The 24,937-nt window shown below is 39.7% G+C and overlaps 1 protein-coding gene across 2 annotated transcripts; it reads right to left on the bottom strand.

Moving 5' to 3' along the window:
- Positions 1–145: 145 nt before the first annotated feature.
- Positions 146–23,843, bottom strand: Gtpbp10 (GTP binding protein 10). 2 transcript variants are annotated; one of them, XM_038315424.1, is made up of 10 exons: positions 23,752–23,843; positions 20,845–21,038; positions 19,515–19,606; positions 18,682–18,826; positions 15,086–15,159; positions 12,754–12,806; positions 9,526–9,633; positions 8,759–8,836; positions 7,559–7,682; positions 146–4,891 (listed from the first exon to the last, which is right to left on the bottom strand). In XM_038315424.1, exons 1-10 carry the CDS (start codon positions 23,782–23,784, stop codon positions 4,704–4,706), a joined length of 1,089 nt encoding a protein of 362 aa, XP_038171352.1. In that variant the 5' UTR covers positions 23,785–23,843; the 3' UTR covers positions 146–4,703. The 2 variants fall into 2 exon arrangements, with proteins under 2 accessions (XP_038171352.1, XP_038171353.1); XM_038315425.1 differs by lacking the exon at positions 146–4,891 and adding an exon at positions 6,789–6,937.
- Positions 23,844–24,937: the final 1,094 nt, after the last annotated feature.

Consider the following 24,937-nt stretch of genomic DNA (forward strand, 5'->3'; position numbering starts at 1 on the left):
TTACTTAATATAATAAAATTACACTACAGTCTTTTAAAGTCTTTTCATATATAAATAATACCAAAATAATGTTTGATAACCAATAAAAAAAAACAAAGGCATTGGTTAGAAAACACTGGCAATTTCAGAAAAACACACTGGAATATGAGGTCATGAACAAAGGAAGCTTTTGTCCTTTGCTTTCAACTTTGAACACACTCAGAGTTTACAAAACAGATGGGAAAAATACTTTATCATATATTGCTTCAAAATTAGTTACAATATAAACCGCATATCCTGTTCTCCAAATTCCAAGTATTTCAAAGGTCATGATTCAGACAGTAGCTATGCTTCACATGGCTTGTATCTGGGCCCTCCAAAGACTTCGTTTCTATTGTAGACACTTTAATGATATGTACAAAGAGGATAACTTCCTCAACAGTTGTCCAAGTATCTGGTAACTATTAATTAATAAACTGTCACACGGCGAAAATATTTGAAAACTATAATTTCCCCCAAATGAGTGGGTGGGCATGGCAGGGATAGTAGCCAAAATCACGCCTGTCCTTTTTATACTGGTCATAGCCAACAGAGACAATGACCCTACCTGTTTCTCCTAAGTTAGCCACGGAAAATTTCAAACATTCCTTCCATTTCTATCATGTGCTTTCTATTCTCCTTCAACTAGTTAACAATAGCCATGCAAAGATAAAAATGAAACCCCTGGTAGGTATGTTCCCTCTACTTGCCAAGTTCTAATCAGAAAACAACAACAAAAAAAAATAGTCAGAAATCAGAAATAAAATCAAGATACCTCTTTAAGGGAAAACAAAGACCTGCTTTACTTCTCATTGATTTTACAGTAAAAACTATATTGTCTTAACTGCCAACATTTGATGCCAATTACCACCTGCCTGGTTTAATCCCAAGTTATAAAATGTTGGAAAACAGAGTATTATTTCAAATGTCTTTAAAATTAGACTGCTGAGACTCATAACATGACATTTCTTTTCACTTACTAACTCTTTTTGAGATAGTATCCTTTGTGCCTTAGTTGACCTGGAGCTCATGTGGTAGATCAGGTTGACCTCAAATTTGAAAGCCCCACAGCTTCTGCTGGGATTAGAAATCATGGGCCACCTGCCCCTGTCTCACAGCCTCCTCACATGTCCCAGCCAGCATCCGAGAAAGGAGGAGAAAAACAAAAGGACCGGGAGGAAACGCGCTCAAGTATTTAGCTAATACAGATGTCTAAGTGCCTAGCCTATGGTGACAGTACCATTTTAGATGATGGACATGCACTCAATCAGAAATCCCATGTTCATTCACTATGGAAAGCCAGATTTAAATCAAATTTGCAGTATTCTGAAGAACTAAATGTATATATTAAATTTAATACGTTCTTTAAACATAATGTTCCCAAATTTTTAAAATAAGGTATCTTATGTGTATTTGTATTTTGTTAATTTCTGAAAACTACAGTAAGAATGTTTACGCTACTGCTTTGAAACATTTTCATCATCATAACTGAGCACTTGTGCTGGGAGTCAAACGCAGGGCACTGCATGTTAGGTAAGTGCTCTACCGCTAAGCAACACCCACAGCACTGAAACATTAGTAAATGTAGCTTCACTCTGTAAGCTTCTGCATGGAATGCACCTTTGCTAACTGGCTTTTCAATCTTACCTTACGAATTAGAAAATATTTCATGCATTTACGGACTTCTTTTTATTTGTCGTGAGGTCTCTAGCTTTCATCTCCTACTTCAAAAGAATCTCTATCTGCTATCACGGCAAGGCACTGAGCCCAGTGGAAACTCAGCTTCACTAGAAGCTGGACGGACCCGATGCAGTTCACCCGACACAAGCTGTCACACTATAAATCAGACTTGGGCACTGAGATGACCAGGCCACTTGCTGCTGCACATGTGTGGAGACCTGAGCGTGATCCTTTAAAGGGGAAAGACAAAAAACAACTCCATGAAACTCTCCTCTGACCTCAACATGGATACAGTGGCACACATGTCCCCAACACCATTTCAAATAAATAAGATATTTGAAAAGCAGACATGTCTCTTTACATAGTAAATACAAATCTAAGAGTAGACACTTTGAAAATATATTTTGAAAGGTAAAATGAATAGCCTTGGAAAAAACCCAAAATTTTATTCCAGGAAATGTTAAAATATGTACTTTAAAGTTAATTAATTAATCAGTGCTGCTCTGTAACTGAACATGGCTCAGCCATCACGTGTTAGGCTCACAGTTAAAATGAGTGCTTGCTGCAACATCTGTGAACTCCAGCTCAGAGGGCAGACCCAAGGCCTCTCTGTTGCACATGCACACACACACACTCGAGTGCACACACACACATGTGCAGACACGTTAAATTGTTATAAGAAATCTGAAGTTTCTCCTTTTGTTGTCCAAAAATGACAGTTTTTAAAAGGGGCTAAGTGGAATACACCCCCAATAACCAGAAAATCCCAATTAAGTGGAACATCCATTTCAGTAATTACACAATAAATCATGAACTGCGTTAGTGGTGGTCTAGGCGTCACTGACAGGCACACCCCTCACAAAGGACACAGTCAGATTAGAGCACACACTCCTGAATTCACCCCATGAGGCTGTCAGGTGGAAACGGCTGACAGGGACATTGATGTGAACGTGTGTAACAAACCAGGCCTCGACACGGAAGCTGGCCAGTGCAAACTCCAGAGGCTTTTCCTCAGCCTCATTCCTGTGCTGTAAAGTAGGCCATGCCAGCTCCCTGAAGCTCAGCTATGAAGCATAAGCAGGATCTGTCTGTTTTTGGAGCCCTGCAAGTGCAACACCCTGCGCAGTGCTCAATAAATACCCATGTAATGAAGAAAAAAGAGATACAAGAAAAAGTAGTCCAGAAACTAGAATGAAAGGTAGGTATAGAGAACAGAAACTAGAATCAAACTGAAATAATAAACGTACCCACATTATCAAGTCAGGAAATTTGTCTAATCAACATAAAATTAAAAAATGTTTTTTTAAAAGGGGTCAATTACCACAACTGTTATTAAGCGCTAAATTATCAAGTAATTTTTAACAAAATGTAATATTAAAGAAAAGGGCTGGAGAGAAGGCTTAGCAGTTAAGAGACCAGGGACTGACTTCCAGCATCAACACGGCAGCTCACAACAGTAGGTAATGCCAGGTCCAGGGTATTCAATGCCCTATTTTGGTCTCTACAGGCACTGCATTCACATGGTGCACAGACTTGGTTGCAGGCAAAATAAAATATACTATTAAAGAACAGCATTTCTGAGACATGGTCCCACTCGAAGTCCAGACCAGCCTACAACTTGTTAAGTCACCCATCAAGCCTTCCGGAAACTCAAAATCCCCACTGTTCCTTCCCAAGGACTGTGGTCATCGCCCGCACCACCACAGACTACCACACTTGCCCAGGAATATTTTAAAGGGCATTAATTTGCTGCTACTTTGCAAAAAGAAAAAAAAAGACAGGAAAAAATTACAATAAACTCATTTGGGTTTTACAAAAAAGTGTAAAAATATAGGCTACTTACAGTGCTTCCTTTGAGAAAGACTGACAGTCTCAGGAAATAGAAATGTCTGCGGCCTCATGCACCTATATACTGCTTTAATTTTTTTTGTTGTTGTTGTTTTACAATTTTAAAAAGTAAATGTGTACATTTTATAACATTTTACCTAAAGGAAAAATGTCTATTTGTAAGTATTGTTTAAATACTTTCAAAGGAATTAAGAAAATGCATCTTCCTGGAAGGCAAGCTCACCAATCAATTATATGAATCATTTACTCTTCCTAGAAACTTCAAATGGCCAACATGTGATACCTAATTTGAAAAACAATGTAATAAAGAGGGTAGTTGTGAGAAACTTTAAAATCTAAGTAGTTTAGCCAGTGTTTCCTGACCGTCCCCTTTGACTCAGTAACCATTAGTCAGACCAATGGGATGAGACCCAGTCACCAGCCAAATCAAGGATAAAATATAGGAGCTCTGTTGCTCTCAGTGTGTGTGCTAGCCCAGTTTGGGTCTTGCGTACGCTTTTTGCAAAATGAAATTGCTTTGCTGAGCTAACACTAGAAGAGGGGGAAGAAGAAAATTTCGCTTCCTGATAATGCACATATATCAGGAAACCTACTGATAAAGGCTATTTTTAAAATGTGAAAACACTTTCAAATTAATTTATATTAATTTGAAATATTTTTCCTTGATACATAAAAACTATACATGCATCTTTATCATACACAGTGTGTTTTGAAATAGACTCAAGCTCATTTAAAATATATTTTCTCAGATTTTTGTGGTTAGAACACTTAAAACCTACTGTTACATATTTTCAAAATATGGTACATTGTTCTAACTATAAACAACTAGCTATACAACAGATCTGCAGAGCTTAACTGAAACTTTGTATCTTTTGAGCAACATCTGTTAACCTTTTATCTCCCTGTCCTTAATAATCATCACTTTTTAGGATTTCCACCTGTCCAGTTTTTTTTCTTTTTAAGATTCCACATGTAACTGAGACCATGTGACATGTGTCTTGCTGGTTTCTGGAACATAATGCATTCCAGGCTCATCTGTGTTTTAAATAACATGATTTCCTTCTTTGTTAGAACCTTACACTAGGCTTAAACGCTGCCCGCTCTGGAAGTGGACAGCACGCTCTGGCGTGCTCCCTCTAAGATGCTCCACTGGAAACCTACAAATGGACCAACTGCTTCCGATGATGTACATCGCCGTCTGTGCTGTCCTGCTTGTCCAGCGACTTCCTCACACAGCTCTTCAGTTCCTCGATCCCTTCCCCAGTAACCGCAGAGATGGGCACGATATGTTGGAACTCCACAGCCTTCTCTGGAAGCATGCTTTTTTCAAACAAATGCAGAAAATCTGAAACAAAGAATAGGTGGTTTTCACGACCTTTTTAAAAAATTAAGTAAAAATTACGCAGAGGTTTGATCTGAGAAGCAAGAAACTGACAACTTAGCACCAGGAACTCCTTCCCTGCTCTGCCCTGTCTCACTGGCTCTTGGGATCTTTGTGTTAGTACTGACAATGGTGGTTCTTAGCACAGAGCAAGTACTTGGTTAATTACTATTGGAGAAATTTATTTTAAGCCAAATAAAGAACAAGTATTAGATAAACCATGACAACACTTAAATAATAAAATTTGCTTGAGGAGGCTGAATGAAAAAAAAGTTCCCATAAAAACAGTGACATCATGTGGAACATTCTGGCTTGCCTTAGTACACACAAGCTTTAACGTTCCGCAGGAAGAGCATCGACATTTAAAACTGCAGCACAAGATCGAATAGTTCAATGGTAGATTTTTTTTTATTTAAAATTTTAATTTTACATACTAGCCCCAGTTCCCCTTTCCTCCCCTTCTCCCCCACCCCCATCTCTTCCCTTCCTAAACACCATCCACTCCTCAGAGGAGGTAAGGCCTCCCTTGGAGAGTCAACTAAGTCTGGCATACCAAGTTGAGGCAGGACCAAACCCCTCCCCCGACCCCTATCAAGGCTGAGTAAGGTATCCCACCATAGAGAATAGGGTCCAAAAAAAGGGGAGATCATTTTATCTGAATCCAATCAATCACCTAGGGCTACCAAAGCTGCATGACTTTATCTTCTCCCTAACACCATGGCAGTGGGATGTGAGGTGAAGGGGAACAGCGAACTGACTAGATGATTCAAGCATCATATAAACTAAAATGGGCAGACTAAAGTCATCATGGAGCCTGGCTTCTAAGAAAGTCCAGGGAGACAAGCTTAAGAACTGTGGTGGTCCAGAGACCTACAGACTCCTGATTACCTAATTTCTAGCACCGCCTCTTGCAAGGTCAACAAGCAAAGAGGACTACTGACCTGAAAAAGCAAATGGCATTAGGGATGAACACTATTAGGGAGTACGTATGTCCCAGACTAATGCACTGTCTCAGAGACAGTTCTAACACGTACACCATGTAGGGAACGATTTTCAAGAGAAGAAAAATGACCTTGGTGCTGTCTGCTCATCCTAGTATATTAAAGTCTGTTTTCCACAATTATCAGTCTTGTAACAGAAAAGAGACAAATCAGTATTTTCAAAAGCAGATGGTCACTTGTCATCTGTGCCCCTTCTCCTAGGCCCAGAAGCTAAGACCATCATCGCTGCAGGATAACAGTGTTTACAACAGCCAGTTCTCCAAACTGTGCAGAGTATCTGGTGTCTGAATAAGAATGGCCCCTGCACGTGCACACGTTAGAATCTTTAGTCAGCACAAGTGGAACTCTGCTAGGATTAGAAGGATCAGGAGGTGTGGCCTTGTTGGAGAAAGTACGTGGGCTTGGCCTTAAGCCCTCTCAAAAGGCCCATACAGGGCCCAGTGTCTCTCATCTCTGTTCTCTCTTTCTGCCTGTGAACCAGGATGCAGCTCTCAGATGTTGCTCCAGGGTCATGCCCTCCGCCCCATGATGATAATGGACTAAATGCTTTCCTTCCTAAGAGTGGCCTTGGTCATGGTGTCTCTTCACAGCAACAGAACAGTGACTAAGACAGACCCTTGAGTTTCTTTATATAGTGGAAATATTTTCATTTAAGAAATTCAGACAAATCCTTTTAGTCAGAACATGTATTTTCTGTGTCATATAAACACAGGTCCACACAGTGATTGTTAGGCCAGCCAGGCATACATTACAGAACCCTGTCTAAAAATAAGAAAAAATAAAAACAAACAGACCCAAAAACCAACCAACCAACCAACATTTATTGTATCTTTAATAACGGATGTCTGGGTGTACAGATGTGTGTTAGCACAAGAGCCAGCAAACCCGCCTGAGGCTGGAGGTCAGGTAGCTATGAGGCCCTGACATGGATGCTGGAAACCAAACTCTGGTCCTTCACCACAGCGTGTGCTCTCAATGGCTGCGACATCTCTGAGTCCTCTCCCATACCCTTTAAAGATCCACATAAATTTTAATTCTTTATAAAACTTTACCTTTTTGGACCAAAGTAATCCTTCTTTTCTTTCTCTAACTTAACTGCATCACCATTTTGAAACTTGATAATGACTGGTCAATGCTATTTCAGTGTTTATACATTATGAGTTCAAATATAGTTTCTCAGAGTAGAAACTACTCATTTTCTTTTTTTTAAAGTTCAATTTTTAAATATTCATTTATTTATTATGTATATAATATTCTGTCTGCGTGTATGCCCGCACGCCAGAAGAGGGCACCAGACCCCATTACAGATGGTTGTGAGACACCATGAGGTTGCTGGGAATTAAACTCAGAACCTTTGGAAGAGCAGTCAGTGCTCTTAACCTCTGAGCCATCTCTCCAGCCCCATCTACTGATTTTCTTTCCCACTGATGTTTGCTATCATCGGTCAGGATATAACACACCTATAACCCCAGCACCTGGGAGGAGGAGGTAGGAATTCAAGGTGGCAAATTTGAAGCCAGACTGGGTCACAGGAGACCCTCTCTCAAAATCTTAACTCCTTCACCAAAAATGCCCCAACATTCTGTGATGCAGCTCGTACCGAGGAACAGAGAAGTGAAGGACGCTTTACCTGTGGGGTTCTGGAGCTGCTCCATCAGTTCGTCAAGCTTCACCTGGGCGTCAGGCAAGTCCATCTTATTAACTGCCAAGAGTGCAGGTTTTGTCTGCAGTTCCTCTTTGTACAACTCCAACTCCTTTAAATAAAAAGAACAGCCAAGTAATTTCACATCACTATGTATATAAATGAATACTATGGCGATATTTCTTTAATGACCTGGAAAATCTAGGGCTTATTCACATCACCACAGGGCAATAAATCCCAAAAACTATAAAACCAACAAAGGAAATTCAGAAAATGCTTTTTACTAAACCACGTGAATAAGATGTTAGCTCACATGACTTCCCAGAAGCAGCTGATTTTGTGCCTAGAGTCAAATGAAAGTAAGTAGACTCAACAGAGAGAAGATTCATGGGCCAATAGTAACAATTCAGTATTGTTGCATTCTCAGAAAAGGCATATGTACTTAGTAAATTTCAGAAGCTGTGGGGGTCGCTAAAAAATTAAAACAAGCCGGGCAGTGGTGGCGCATGCCTTTAATCCCAGCACTCGGGAGGCAGAGGCAGGCGGATCTCTGAGTTTGAGGCCAGCCTGGTCTACAAGAGCTAGTTCCAGGACAGGCTCTAGAAACTACAGGGAAACTCTGTCTCGAAAAACCAAAAAAAAAAAAAAAAAAAAAAAAAAAAAAAGAAGAATTAAAACAAAACAGATTGGGTTATTTTGCTTCTTACTGTGAGTGGTTAACGAGTCACTGAGTCACAGATGCCTAGTAAGTACCCAGTCTAAAGCAGGAGCAAAGAGCTGGCTATGGGTTACAGCTTTGGCAGTCAAGGCTACATTCACTGTAAGCAATGGGAAGTAACGGCAGTGGGTAAGATCACAAACAACTCTCAGTAGCCTTGCCTCACGGTAAGACAAGTGCTGGAGTTACAGCCTGACGGTGGAGTGCTTGTGCAGCGTTCACAGCTCCATCAGCACCTCCACAAAAGGAGGAGACAGACACCGGGCAGAAGCGATGTCAGCGGAGAAGGGGCATGGGCACAAGAGGGCGTTACCCACAGAGTAATGAGAAACGGGGAAACTGAAGAACTGGAAACAGCAACTTTGACTCCTTAACTGGATAAAATCTTTAAAAAGGTGATTATTCTGATTACTGTGTGACTCACATACATGGAGAACTAACTCCAGAACATAGTAAAACAAAAAACTTACTTTTGTAAGAAGTATTATTGTTTCAAAGGCAGTTCTGTACGGAGTTACAGAAGAGAGCTGAAATCCCGAAATATCAACCTAAAGAGAAGAGAGAACCCAGAACATAAAACAGTTGCTCAGTTCTATGCTTAGCAATGTCTTCTCTCTGAATCATTTCTCAATCTATATTTTACTGACAACTTAGTCATGAAGTGCAAGAACAGAAATTGAGTTGTTATGATAGCTATAAGCATTACTATAAAATGAGTCATTGGTGAGAAACCATTACAGATAACTGATATTATTATAAGCAATCTCATCCATAACTTAAGCATCACCAATTAAGAGAATATAAGAGATACTATAGAAGAGCATGCCAAAATCTCCAGGAATCAAGTCTTGCTAAGTATGGCCACAATACAGTAGCAACAGCATTTCCACCCCCACGCTATAAACAATGATCTACTGACTTGTCCCCATTGACACTGACTTACTGGAGTGATATGTATTAGTACAGTCATGTTCCTAATACCAGAGCTACATTCTGAAAACATGCCCAATGATCTTCTCACTATGTGAACTCATAGAGTGTGATCACACATCTAAGGTGGCTCTGATGCCACCAGGTTGTAAAAGCCTTTGATGCCTCTACAAGATGAACAATAGACCATCAATGATGAAAATGGGGTTTGTGTCACATTATCTTTAATTTTACTTACAAAATATTTCTAGGGAAACCAAGCGAACTCATTTGAACATCACACAGGAATGTATAGTATATGACTTACAACAAAGAGCAGTTGTCTGGTTCGCTCTAAATGCTTGAGGAATTTGTGGCCCATTCCTTTGTTCATATGTGCTCCTTCTATCAAACCTGGCAGGTCGGCTACTGAAATCTAACATAAAAGTAATGATTTGTTGAAAAAGAAAAATAGATGAGAACCAAGTTCAATTATTCCCAAATTTTCATATTTCATAGTTTCTAATTAAGCACTCTATGGTACCTTTGAAATAAACATGTTAAAAGGTTTCATCAGATATCTGGATCCCATTTTAGCTCATGAGTCTACCAATCTATAGATATTGGGATTAGTATATTTATTACTTTAACAGTTATTAATAAGGTAAGTTTGCAATTTTCTTTTCACAAATAACTCAAATAATTAATTAATGTGTGCATATGTTTTAATGTATCTTTTGGTTTCTTTCACTGAGCAATATGAATTCAAGCTCTTCTATAACTTTTCATGGCTTCATAATCTAGTAATTTTTAGAACCGACTATTTCATTCTCCAGATGTAACAGTTTATCCGTAACCATACTGAGATGGTGTAGGAGGTCCTTCTGCCTTTGTGTTGCTTTCATTGGTTAATAAAGAAACTGCTTTGGGCCCTTGATAGGGCAGAACTTAGGTAAGCAGGAAAAATTAAACAAAATGCTGAGAGGAAAAAAGCAGAGTCAAAAAACTGCCATAGACCCGTCACCAAAGATAGATGTGCTGAGACTTTGCTGGTAGGCTACCACCTCGTGTGATACACAGATTAATAGAGATGGGTTAAACTAATATGTAAGAGTTAGCCAATAAGAAGTTAGGGCTAATGGGCCAAGCAGTGATTTAACTAATACAGTTTCTGTGTGGTTATTTTAGGTGTAAGCTATCCGGGCGGCCGGGACAAACAAGCAGGCCCTCACAATGCAACAATTGGCACTCCAACGTGGTCGACTATATCCACATAAGAAAGAAGGTAAAATCAGGAAGAAGCCAATGTAGCTCGCTGGATATATATATATATATATATATATATATATATATATATATATATATATATTTCTGCTCTTGATTAAGGTATTGTGTTTGTGTGGCTCATTTAAAAAATGTAATGTATACTTTGAAAATATAGGCTAATAAATAGTCATCTATAATAGTCAAGTTTGTAGTCATGTTAGATTTTCTAGATATATAGAGGTATATTTCAGTTAAAAAGGTATTCTTCAAATCTTTAAGAGACCTTCAAAATATGGCATTTAAAATGTTTAAAAACTTAAGATTTTTCATAACAGTAAGACATATCTGCTCCTGGCAGCACTAAGCTACTTCAAGAGAAAGATGGGCATTGAAGATGCTCCTTATGGAGTTGGTTAGCCATTTGCACAAGAAACTGCTCTTGCCTGAACTGCTTAACTGGACATGCAGTACCCACAGAAAAATGACTGCTCAACTTGCCTAAAGGTGAGATGATTCTTTGGGGCTCCTGCTTCATGATACTATGGGCCTGTAGGCTAAAGATGGATGCCCCAATGGTACAAAAGAACTTTGGGTGATTGTCCAGGCAGCAGCAAGATGCCTCTGTCAATTCTAGAGTTTTGGAAGTAGCTTACAATGCACTTCCTGTTTACTTAGGAAATATTTTATCCTTCTGGAGTTGAAAAATTTATAGTTATAGTTTTCCTTAGTTATGATAAAAAATAAATAAAAATATTGTAACTGTAGTTCTTGCTTGATACCTGTTGTATGTAATTTTACTATATTAAAGCCTTCCTTTATGTCTAAACAGAAAAGGGGCGGGCCGTGGTGGTGCACGCCTTTAATCCCAGCACTTGGGAGGCAGAGGCAGAAGGATCTCTGTGAGTTTGAGGCCAGCCTGGTCTACAAGAGCTAGTTCCAGGACAGGCTCCAAAGCTAAAGAAAAATCCTGTCTCAAAAAGCCAAAAAACAAAACAAAACAAAAAACCTACACAGAAAAGGGGAAATGGTGTAGGAGGTCCTTCTGTCTTTGTGTTTCTTTCATTGGTTAATAAAGAAACTGCTTTTGGCCCTTGATAGGGCAAAACTTAGGTAGGCGGGGAAGACAGCACTAAATGCTGGGAGAAAAAAGGTGGAGAAAGAGAAAGACACCAGGAAGCCGCCAAAATCAGACATGCCAAATCTTTCTTGGTAAGCCACTGCCACGTGGCAATACATAGATTAAAAGAAATGGCCTAAATCAAGGTTTAAGAGTCAGCCAATAAGATGTTAGAGCTAATAGGCCAAGCAGTGATTTAATGACCATAGTTTCTGTGTGGTTATTTCAGGTCTAAGCTAGCTGGGTGGCATGGATGAACAAGCGGCCCTCTTCCTTGCAACACTGAGATACTTGATTGCTCCAAGTTCTAGTAATTATGAATAAGGCTGCTAGAAACACATATGTGCAGGCTTCTCTGTATATAGAAAGAAACTCCAGGGCATAGTTCTTCCTTTATGAAGAATGTAAAGCAAATCTCAAAGCAGCCTCTTCCCCAGAACCAGAAAGCTGGAATCAGTTTCCACAGAAGTACTATAGTTTCAATTGGAAGTGCTTTCAGGAACTGGAGACTAACAATTCACTGGGGAAATATGGTTATATACTGACAAGAGACAGACTAGGAAGACATAATTCCATAGGGATGAAATAAGCACAACACTTCCAAGAACAAGAATTAAATTCTTATTTTACTCTAATAATGCTGAACATAATTCTTTGTCCATAGTTATACTTACCATAAACAACAACAACAACAACAAAAACCTCTTTGTTTCTTCCTCTAAGACCATAAACACATGTAAATATAAAAGTCCTACTACTAGAGAGATGGCTCAGTGGCTAAGAACACATACTGTTCTTGCAAAGGATCTAAGTTCAATTCCCAGCACCCAAATTAAGCAACTCACAACTGCCTGTAATGCCACCTCCAGTGACTGATAGCCATCTGACCATACACACACATAAATAAATAACAATAGTAAATACTTTGTTTTGTTTTGATTTGCTTTTCGAGACAGGGTTTCTCTGCAGCTTTGAAGCTTGTCCTGGAACTCACTCTTGTAGACCAGGCTGGCCCCAGACTCACAGAGATTCACCTGCCTCTGCCTCCCAAGTGCTGGGATTAAAGGCGTGCACTACCACCACCCAGCAATAGTGAATATTTTTAAAACTCCTACTACCAAAAAACCCCTATAACTTCTAAGCATGCGTGTGTTTTACTTTAAAAATACCAACCTGTTTGAAATCATTGTACATAATCTTTCCAAGTTCGGGCTTTAGTGTTGTAACTGAAAGGAAAAAGGACAGCAAATTAAGGAAAGAATAAAAGATAAATTATCTAGAATAATGTCAACATTGTATAGAATGAACAGTATCTTCTTTCTGAATATTTAATCCCACTTTAACTTTCTGAAATGGAAGCTACAGTTATACCTATCACTCACACTATACTTTAAAAAGACAGAGATTTCTGTTCTCTGGCCTGAAGTCCTGTTCCATGGCCAGAGGCAGCCTGAGAATGTTTAGGGGCTCAGAATTTAGGTTCTGATCACCACCACTGATTCTACGGTAAAGATTTTCCTTCTTTTCTCCTTACAAATTGATTACCTTTATTATGCATGTCCTTACTTGGGGAGGGGCTTGTGCATGGAAGGGTATGTATGTGGGGGTCAGAACAACCTATAGATCTCGGTTCTCTCCTTCACCCAACGTAAAGAAAATTCAGGTTTTAACGGCAAGTACCTTTACCCACTAAGCCACCTCACAAGGCCGAGTAAAATTTCTGTAGTCTGTTCTCATCTGAGTTGTTCTTATGCCTTACCATTTTGTACTAGCCCTCTCCTAGGATTTTTTTGTCTTTCCCTCTATCATGGCTAATCTGGCCTGTCTACTGACAAACCTGGGGAAGGGGAACCTCAACAGAAGAGTTATTGGCCTGTAAGCATGTCTATATCTATCATAAATATATGTGAAACACACATATACATATATCTCACATATATTATTATTTTTTTTGTTTTGTTTTTCGAGACAGGGTTTCTTCTGTAGCTTTTGGAGACTGTCCCGGAACTAGCTCTTGTAGCCCAGGTTGGCCTTGAACTCACAGAGATCCACCTGCCTCTGCCTCCCGAGTGCTGGGATTAAAGGCGTGCGTCACCACCGCCTGGCTCACATATATTATATATATTTGAAATTATATATAAATACAGATCTTTATATATAATATTTAACTTGCTAATTGATGGAGAAAGGCCTAGTCTACTGTGGCAGTGCCACCCCTGAGCAGGTAGTCCTGGGGTATATGAGACCAGCAGCTGAGCAAGTCAGAGCAGCGGGCCAGTGAGCAGCATTCCTCCATGGTCTCTGCTTCAGGCTCCTCCTGCCCTGAGGTCTGCAGTGGCTTCCCCGGGTGATGGGTTATTACCTGTAATTCAAATAAACCCTTCCTTCCCGAGGTGATTTGTCCTGGTGTTGACCACAGCAAGAGAGAGCAAACCAGAACACCTTCATTCTTCTTCTAAGGGCTCTCATGTTATAACAAACACTCATCATGTAACTAATAGCAATTAGCTCAAAAGTAGCCACTTCATCAGGTTCTAAGTTTTGAAAGGTTTAATATTATTTTCCAGGTTAATGCCATTGTGCTTTTTTCTTTAATAATGGCAAACATTCTAGATTTACTTAATGCCGTTAGCCTACTCTTTCATTGTATGTCATCAGTCTACCGCACTACCATACTAACGAGATTCATTAATCCTTATGCCGATCAATTCTGTATTATAGGCTAAGAGAGCTTTTAGAAAGTTCTATTCTATTTTATTCTTTGCATGAAGTCTTCCAAATATTCTAAGATATTTAATAAGGTAAAAGATAACCCACACAGTCTATGCAATTTGATCTGATTTTAATCTCATTTCTCTCTCTTACTCCATTTTCTCTAGACAAACTTCCTTGTAACTACCAAGCCGTATCCAGGCTGTTCTCAGGACCTAAAGGCCCTTTACCTCTATTCTAAGGCACTATTAATAAAATTATTATTTATATCTCAGCCAAACATTCTATCAAGAAGGTCTACACTTACCTACACTCTTCAACAGAACACTTTTATTCGCTTATATTTATCAATGAGACACACACAAATGCACACATTCCTTTCTCCCCTAGTATATGTATAATTATAATAGTCTAAGTATAAACATAATTGCTGGTTTTGCTTATCAGTTTTCTAGCAGTTTAGCCTAATATGATTCCTATATATAAATCCTTATAAAATTAATAAAAATGTTCATCTCGGTTTTCCCAGTATTTATCAGTGTGTAACAAGAGCTCAGCAGCTTATAAGATTCTACATTAACCAAATAAGGGACTGTGCAACCGAGAAATAAATGCAGCAAAGTTCATCCTAAGGACAGGAAACCTGTGTGAGGACTGTAGTGGCCTGAAAGAGCAAGAAAAGCATGGAACCTAACCGCTGGAAGCTTCCAAACTAAAGCTAACTTCAGAGCTTTATTATTCTTATGCAAAGAAAACTTACCCTCATATATTAAAATACATCAACTATACTTACATGCATAATCTGCAATCTCAGGTCTTGCATGGGAAACCTGACTCAGTAAAGAGGATTTTCCAGCATTTGGGAATCTGAAATAACACATTATATGTATGTGTGTGTTATAACAATATAATGCATATGTCCATTATAACAAATACCAGAACTACTAATAGTTACATATTTCTGAATTCCCAGTATTTCAAGTATTTACTGCTTTAGTTAGTGGAGTGGGGCCTAAAAGTGAGATGAATTAAAGTCTCATGCAATAGCCAACTTTATTCAAATATACTCTGAGAGACAGGAAGCATCACATGGGTAAGGCATCCAACACAAGGGCAAGCCACATGTGGCAACACCAGGGTTTCCATAGAGACACATGAATAACCACAAGTCATCTCACTCCTATTCTATACCTCAGAGGGGCAGGAAAACACACTCCAAGAACAGTTCTGTGCTTAACACAAGGGCAAGCCACAAAAGGCAACACCAGGGTTTCCATAGAGACACATGAATAACAACTGAAGTCAGCTCATTCCTATCCTACCCCTCAGAGGAGCAGGAAAACACACCCCAAGAACAGTTTTGTGTTTTGAAGAAACTGAGGTCAGAGACTCTTGTTTTCTTGGAGTTTTCTCACAAGCACTCAGAATTCCCATACAACATCAAGAAATAAATTTCTTGCCCGATGGTGGTAGCCCATACCTTTAATTCCAGCACCTGGGAGGCAGGAGGCTCTCTGAGTTCACGACCAGCCTGGTCTTCAGAGCTAGCACAGAGAAACCCTGTCTCAAAAAGCACCCTCTCGAAAGAAGTAAATTTCTTGAATATTTCTGAATTAAGATTAGAATATGGGGTACAGCTCAGTAGTAAAACATGTACTGTGCATTCGAGAGGCCTACGAGTCAATTCCTCAGTCCTTCTCCACAAAACGTCGTCAGTCCAAAATAATATTACAATACTTGAGAAAATACAAATAAAGATATGAATTTAAGAATTAAAAGAGTGAAGTACCTGTTTTTTGTTTACTTATGTAAACAAAATAAATAATTCAGGGCTGGAGAGAATGGCTGATGGTTAAAAACAGTTTGCACTGCTTCTGCAGAGAAGACGAGTTCGGTACTCAGCATCCATCCTGGGCAGCTCACTAGTGCTTGCACGTGACTGCAGCTGCAGAGGGACCTTACGCCTCGCTCCTGCACATGCACGGGGCTGACATGCTCACAGCCCGCAGACACATGTGCACAAACGAGTGCTTGGCGCTAGAAACCTTGCAATTCACCATCTCTCTTTTCTTTTAAGTAATTAGTCTTTTGTCTATGGTGTTTTGATTATATGTCTATGTACCGCACGTGTGTCCTGTGCCTGCTGAAGCCAGAAGAGGGAACTGGAGCCCCTGGGTGTTGCAGACAGTTGTGTATTGCTGTGTGGATGATGGGAATTGATCTGAGTCCTCTGGAAGACCTGCTGGTGCTCCTAACTGCTGAGCCAGCTCATTAGCCAAACACCGACAAAACATCATTTAGTATTTTTTTGGATTATGAACATTTTCAAACACAGACAAAAATACAAAATTAATTAACATAGTAATACACTATTAACACAATTTTTAATTTTTACTTTTTTAAAAAAATCAAGATTATAATAAAATTAAAATCTTTATTCCTTGCCTTTCCTCCCTCCAAAGAGTTCCATATACTCCTTCCCACTCTCCTTCAAATTCATAACCTCTTCTTTCATGAACTGTTATTGCATGCATATGTGTGTGTGTCTACACACACACACATTCCCAGATATAACCTGGGCCATTTGTGCTATAGAATTTCCTTTCCATAGTTCAAAATTTTCTGCTGCCAGCCAAGCGGTGATGGCGCACGCCTTTAATCCCAGCACTTAGGAAGCAGAGGCAGGCGGATCTCTGTGAGTTCAAGACCAGCCTGGGCTACAGAACTAGTTCCAGGACAGGCTCCATAGTTACTGAGAAACTGGTGTAGGAGGTTCTTCTGTTCATGTGTTGCTTTCATTGGTTAATGAATAAAGAAACTGCTTTGGGCCTGATAGGGCAGAACTTAGTTAGGTGGAGTAGACAGAACTGAATGCTGGGAAGAAGGGCAGAGTGAGAGAAGCAATGGATCTCCTGCCTGAGATGGACGTTGGTTAGAATTTCCGGTAAGCCACTGGCACGTGGTGATACACAGACTAATGGAGATGGGTTAAACTAATATGTAAGAGTTAGCCAATAAGAAGTTAGAGCTAATGGCCAAGCAGTGTTTTAATTAATATAGTTTCTGTGTGGTTATTTCATGGGCTAAGCTAGATGGGTGGCTGGGAAGAGCAAAGGGGCCCTCCTTGTAACAAGAAACACTGTCTCAAAATAATAAAATAAAATAAAATATAAAAATAAAAAGAATTTTCTGTAGCAATGTACACAGCATCATTGAATGTTCTAGTATACTCCTTTGCCCTGATTCTATAAGCTTTGTTCCTCTAGAGAATCCCAACTAATATAGAATGCCTTAAGGTTGGTTTTTTTTTTTTAAAGAATATTTCCTAACTGACTGACCTTCTTTTAAACTGCATGACATGATATTAAGAACAACTTTTCAATAGTTAATATACAGCTTACCCAGCCAACTTTCTAGTGGCAGTTACATAGCTTCTATTTTTTGCAATTATAAACAACTGCAAAAATATGTATATTACAGTCATCAAAAGGCCTTCACAATGGCTCAGGGGGTAAAGTCTGACTTCTGTTTGATCCCTAGGATTTACACATGTGCTGTGACAATTGCACACTCAGACATTTATACACAAACACAAATGTAATAAAAATGTGTACACAACTGGAGAGATATATACTATTAACTGATATTTTGGAGTGGCAGGACTAATAACTAAATTATTCTTTTATTTTCTCTCTGCAAAAAATTGTATATATTGTCTTATTTTGTTTCTAAAAATTTAAACACGGGGCTGGAATAATGGCACAGTGGCTAAGAGCATGGGCTACTCTTCCAGAGGACCTGGATTCAATTCTCAGAAACCACACATATTCCTTCTTTTGGCCTCAGAGGATATCAAGCATACAAGTGGTACAGAGATATACATGAAGGCAAGATGCCATACATATAAAATAAATAAAAACTAAACAATATGGTGCCTATCTTAAATCTTTGTATCTTTAATTTCTTTATTAAAATTTCTACATGAGTAAGTATAGGTTTAAAATACATGATCACTTTAAAAGCTTTTGACTTTACTGCTAAATTACCCTTAAGGGCCCACTTGGTATTAAGTATTAAACAAAAGCATTAAGTAAAAGAATTAAAATAAGAGACACGTAAGAAAACATTACCTGCCACCACCCACAGGTTCCTTCGGTCACTCACCTAACCTCTCCAGCCAGCCAGCCCTCCGACTTCGGCCTGGTAAGTCTCCCTGACTTCCTCACTCGTGACTTCTCCCCAACCAGCCACAGGTAGCCTGGGTCACATATCCAGTGCTAGCACACACATTACATAAACTAGGAATATTCACTGCCCCAAATTATTATTTACATTTGTTTGTAGTATTGGTCTGCCTGAATGTTTTATAAGAATATAAATAATACTTACCCTACTAGGCCTACATCAGCTATAACTTTTAGGTCAAGGTGAATTATTCGCTTCTGGCCTTTCAAAGGTAAGAAATTTGTGTGTAATTTACCACCAAGGCCACCTTTAGCAACCAACATTCTATCTTCTTCTTTATTGAGTTCTCCTTTAAGAGGAAAGACAACAAACATTAGTAAGTAAAACCAATAATATGCTGTGTTTTGTTTTTTCACAAATACATGTCAAGAAATTCCAATTTAGAAATCTAAAGGCTAAACTTAAGATTTAATGTCTTTATAAAAGGTAACACTTAGCCGGGCGGTGGTGGCGCACGCCTTTAATCCCAGCACTCGGGAGACAGAGGCAGGCGGATCTCTGTGAGTTCGAGACCAGCCTGGTCTACAAGAGCTAGCTCCAGGACAGGCTCTAAAGCTGCAGAGAAACCCTGTCTCGAAAAACCAAAAAAAAAAAAAAAAAAAAAAAAAAAAGAATGCAAAAGGTAACACTTTTAAAAGCAACTCCCTGGGGCTGGCAGCTCAGAAGCAAAGTGTTTGCCTACTATGGACACAAGGCAAATAAATACTGACCCCAGAAAAACATTCTTATAAGCAGCTAAAGGGGAGCTGATTAATATGTTTTAAAACTAAGTATCCTTAGCTCTTTAAAGTCATGTTAGATTAGCAGTTAGTTTTAAAATATCTTATGTACACTTAAAAAATATTTAATAAGCCAGCAGCTAAAATGATAAATGTTAAAAATTTTAACCTGCAACTTAAGAAGCTATTATACTGTTTTATGAATTAATTTTGGAAACTGCTCATTTCTCAGCAGCTCAGAAGCTGCAACACACCCACCTATAATTCTGCCATTTTCATCAGTTACTGAAACACCCACAGGCACAGGGATTTCACAGTCTTTTCCTTTGGAGCCCTTCAGTGCACTAACTCTACAAAACAACAAAACAAAAAAGGATCACAAAATTAAATGACTTACAAAGGCAACTAGCAATAAATCCTTCTCACTAATACAGTTATTAAAAAGTTAAATACTAAAAAGAGATTATTCTTTTTTACATTTTATACTGTGTACATAAAAATAGAAATAAGTCATTACCAAGTTAACCACTAAGTCATTTCAACCTGAAATGAATATATTGTACATTTGAAATATAAATGATTGCTACAATACAAACAAAGTAGAAAACCCCAATAAACCCATTATGAATCTTCTAAAAAAAAAACTGACATAGAGCCGGGCGGTGGTGGCGCATGTCTTTAATCCCAGCACTCAGGAGGCAGAGGCAGGCGGATCTCTGTGAGTTCGAGACCAGCCTGGTCTACAAGAGCTAGCTCCCGGACAGGCTCCAAAAGCTATAGAGAAACCGTCTCGAAAAACAAAACAAAAAAAAAAAACCATAACTGGCAGTACTTATATCTTACATGAAAATAAGTTGGTATAATTTTCTAACAGTAACTCCACTTGTAGGAATTTATCAAAAAATTGAACATAAGCATACGAAGAAACAGGGGCACTTATTGTAGAGAATATCTACAAAGGATATCAGTAATACATTGTGGCTATGGCGATAAAAAAAAAACCAGAACTGACAGCTACCTAAAAACTGGCAATGATAAAATGTTAATCCCGATACTGTGACACAGCTTTCTGAATAAATGTTAATCCCGATACTGTGACACACAGCTTTCTGAATAAATGTTAGGCATGAAGAGCTAAGGAAAAAGAGGGAGCTGTAAAATATTGTGCTCTTTCATCTTATTTCTTTATGCTGGATTTTATACACATACATACAATAATTATTTATATAAACACAGAAGGCATTAGAAAAGTTGACTCAAAGTAAATACTGGTTCTATTTGGATGGAAGAGTTATCAAGCAAAGATTTCATGGTGGTGAGCTGCAGTGGCACTGGGGAAGTTTCGCTCAAGGTGAGTTTGGAGAAAAGTAGGGATTCAGATAAAATCCATTCCCAGAGAGGAAATGCAGAAGGGACACTGGGAGAATAAGCGGATAAAGGTCCAAACCACCAAAGCAGTCATGTGAGACTTTTGCTTGTTTGGAATCACATAAAATAATTTAGTTTGAGTTATTAGTTAAGTTCTGTATTCTGTTTCCCCAGGAGGGTTTGCTTTTCATGAAGCTCAGATCGTTCCACGAGCACTTACCGACTGTTAGCTCCTCCTCCAGCCACAAAGCGTTTCTGAGGATATTTGTTCTTAAGTTGTTTCAAAGTCATATGTTTATGGGCTACGACCCAGACGTCACCACCTCTTCCACCTTCTCCACCTAAACGAGGGTAACCCATTCCACCACTTCCTCCCTTGGCGAAGATTCTTAGGTTATCAATGAAATTTCCATACTTTAGAGAGAGAGAGAGAGGATATTTATACACCAAATGTTCTGATCAATTTAAAGGTGCTGGTTTCATTATACTGAGGCTTCTTTTAAGAAAGAACCAAAGCTTTCTATATAAATATTGCAGAGCCTTTCCTTAGATCACCTCCCTTTCCAATTCCCCTTTCTTACCGCTGATTGCTTCACTGATCTTTCTCCTGTTTAACATTCTAAATTTCTCTCCTGGGTGATCTTAGTAGGTACTAGCAACTATCCCCCAGGAAAAACAGAAGTATTTAGAAGTTTAAGCCCACTGAAAGGTGAGAGTGTATTGCATTTATATTTGAAACTCTTTAAGTAACTTGATGGGTATCAGTTGAATCGATGTCCCCTCCAAAAAAAATGTTATAAAAGCAATAATAAAAAATCTGTTTTCATCCTTAGTCATCAGAGAAATGCAAATCAAAACAACTCTGAGATTCCATCTTACACCTATAAGAATGGCCAAGATCAAAAACACTGATGACAACTTATGCTGGAGAGGTTGTGGGGCAAAGGGAACACTTCTGCATTGCTGGTGGGAATGCAAGCTGGTACAGCCCCTTTGGATGTCAGTGTGGCGATTTCTCAGAAAATTAGGAAACAACCTTCCTCAAGACCCAATAATACCACTTTTGGGTATATATCTAAAGAATGCTCAATCGTGCCACAAGGACATGTGCTCAACTATGTTCATAGCAGCTTTGTTTGTCATAGCCAGAACCTGGAAACAACCTAAATGCCCCTCAATCGAAGAATGGATAAGAAAAATGTGGTACATTTACACAATGGAGTACTACACAGCAGAAAAAAAATAACAACAGCTTGAATTTTGCAGGAAAATGGATGGAACAATAAAACATTATTTTAAGTGAGGTAACCCAGACACAGAAAGACAATTATCACATGTACTCACTCATAGGTGGTTTTTAAACATAAAGCAAAGAAAGCCAGCCTACAAACCACAATCCCAGAGAACCTAGACAACAATGCGGACACTAAGAGAGACCTACATAGATCTAATCTACATGGGAAGTAGAAAAAGACAAGATCTCCTGAGTAAATTGGGAGCATGGGGATCTTGGGGGAGGGTTTAAGGGAGAGGGGAGAGGCAGGGAGTGGAGCAGAGAAAAACATAGAGCTCAATAAATACCAATAAAAAAAATCTGTTTCCCCCAAATCATGATCAAAGTTTATTTGTTCACTAATCAAATGGATGGCTTTTGACTGTAACTGTGGCTTTCCCAGAAGCCTAACTCTTTCCAGTACCGCTCTCCTCTTACAGCCTTGACTGTTCACCCCACATGGCCTTTCCGTGCTTCACCATTTCCTCTTAGTGCATCCGCTACCGTGAGACAAGAGCTCTTTTCTTTTTTTCCTTAAGTGAAGTTGATGTCTGCATTTTCCTCTGCACAGAAACAATCATGACTTTGGGGTTTTACTGCTTATGAAATAACAGAATCCTCACAGACCTGTATTCACGTCCTTCACGCTATCACCGGAGTATTGTTTACCAGTCTCTGCCACTGTATTCCTGTTCATGTTCCTCTACTTAGATCATTTGTTCTTTTCTATCGTAAACCCACTTCCTGGTGTGAAAGAACAGAACTAAAACATGGCTTCACATATCTGAGGCATCCTTGGACTGCTGCTCTCATTGACTTTTACTCTGCTTTTGCAGGCTTCCTCAGAAACTGGATTACGCCGGAAATCTTATTCTGCATTTAGTGTCTCTGTTTCCCCTCACTAAATCAGCACCTTTTTTTGTTTTGTTTCTTGGTTTTTGTTTTTTTGGTTTTCCGAGACAGGGTTTTTCTGTAGCTTTGAAACCCTGTCCTGGAATCACTCTGTAAACCAGGTTGGCCTCGAATTGAACTCAGAGAGCCTCTTGTCTCTGGAGTGCTGGAATTAAATAAGGCATGAGCCACCACTGCCTGGCTAATCAACTTCTTATAAAGATCCTGTGTATTAATCCCAGGCTTTCAAATTACAGAGTAATTCCTTAAGTATCCACATTTTTTATAATCTACAAGATTTTGATAATCTGCAAACTTAAAAAGTGAAGATTGACCACCCTGGTATAGCAATACTCTTGGTAAGGGCTTTTAAAGCTGTGTTCAACATGTGACTTCTTCTTTACTTTCTAGATTCACCAAATGTATTAAGGATCTTACAATGGCTGTGAGTAGCAGGAAATGGCTTAAGATGTCTTCTAGTTTCCAAAAGCCATTACTAGTAAGCCAATTGTGATTTTTTTAAATCGAAGCAGCTGGTTGCGAATTGTTATGAAAATAGATTCTAAAACAGACACTACATAAAAACTAAAATCTCTGTAGGAGGCACAACAATTACACACCTTTGGCTTCCAGAAAAGATCTTCAGAAAGATATGAAAAGCGGAACAAGGGAGGAAAAACGTATAAGTACGGGTTATGAGTACTACTTTAAACAAGAGTGAAAACAAACAAACAAAAAAAAACAAAAGTCGCCGTACACCACGTACACCGTAAAATCGTGTCTAAGCCGCAGGCAGGTACCCCAATTTCCCTCCCACGTGCTTTGCGGAATTTTCTAGCAATTCCCCAAAGCCGGACCCAAACAGGCCTAGCCACGTCAAGGAGCACACGAGGGACCTGAGGAACGACAACCAGGCAGAGCGGAGACAGACCCCCGCTGGGGCAGGACCCCCCCGCCACGGACCTTTCTCAGCCACGCGCAACCGCAGCGCACCATGACCGCGAAGGGGCGGACTCCCTCCCGGAGAACCCGCGCGGACTCGGGGCGGGCGCGCCGGTGACGTCACTGCTGGTCGCCGAGGTGACGCCGTGGCGGGCCGGCGCGTGCAGGGTGTAGCGCGCTCCGGGGTGGGAGCCTCTGCAGGTAGCGCTCTGAACGAAATGCCTCACACCAAGTGTTAGGGTCACCGAGGAAACGGTGAGGGGCCAGAATTCTCTCTCTCTCACTGGAAAAGCCTTTCAACAGGAGCAAAGCCAAACGTGTGAAGGACACGAAGACCCTGCAAGACTGCGAGTGTAGCCGAAGGTGAACCTCAGGAACCAATCACTAAAGACTTGTGACCCAGACGTAATGGAAGAAGTGCGACGATCTTAGTCTGCAAGGAGAATCCTGTGCGTGGTGGAGGCAAACCAAAAACCCCAACCTGGAACTGTCCTGTGAGATCAGGAGATTACCGGTCCTTAGTTTGGGGAGGAAGCATCAGGAAGAGGTTGTATATCAGCCGCCTTCACCTCCTCCCGGCGCTCTCAGTGACAAAATGTGGCCAGGCATACTAGAGGGGTCTCCCCACACCGCTCATTATTTTCCCTCACGAGATTTATCAGGTTTAGAATCCTTCCTGGCGGAATGTGACTCCCTCAAGGTCACCCGCCAGGGTGGTGCAGCCGAGAGGACCTGTAAGAAATTGTTATGTTCTGTGTTCAGTGTGAGATGTTTTAAAGTTAGTGATGGATAGCAGGAGGCCCCGTGCCTCCAGGCCTCTCCCTTAGCTGGCATCTGGCAAAGGTTTGCCTCAGAACTCTGAAAATTGGAAAGTTACAGGCATTGTGCTACATGCCTAAGCCCTAGGTTAGAAAAGGGGGGCTGTCTTAAATCCCAAATTATTCATTAGGAATGGGACAAGTCCTAGTATACGGAAAGAGATCACCAGACCAAGTGACTTTAAAAGAAAGAAAAAACCAACCAACCAAAAAGTCTTGTGCAAAATCATCAAGTCAGCCGTTTTGTTTCTATGCTGGCTCCCCTTTCTGCAAAATTATTTTTTTACTACTCTCTTGAATTTATTGTATTTCCCACACTTCTACACCTTAATGTTGACAACTTCTTCACGTCTCATTAAAGACACTGTTTGGAAAGACAAAAGGAAACT

The sequence above is a fragment of the Arvicola amphibius genome, chromosome 18 (genome assembly GCF_903992535.2).
Source record: "Arvicola amphibius chromosome 18, mArvAmp1.2, whole genome shotgun sequence".
In the NCBI taxonomy this organism is placed as follows: Eukaryota; Metazoa; Chordata; class Mammalia; order Rodentia; family Cricetidae; genus Arvicola; species Arvicola amphibius.

Bases quoted from the DNA above. Each gene is read 5' to 3' on its own strand.
- Gtpbp10 (XM_038315424.1), bottom strand. From the start codon at position 23,784: ATGGTGCGCTGCGGTTGCGCGTGGCTGAGAAAG. The intron at 15,160-18,681 runs GTAAGTATTATT...GTGTTATTTCAG, and splicing joins GCTGATGTAGGCCTAGTAGG to ATTCCCAAATGCTGGAAAAT. The intron at 7,683-8,758 runs GTAAGTTTTTTG...TTTTATTTAAAG, and splicing joins CAATAATACTTCTTACAAAA to GAGTTGGAGTTGTACAAAGA.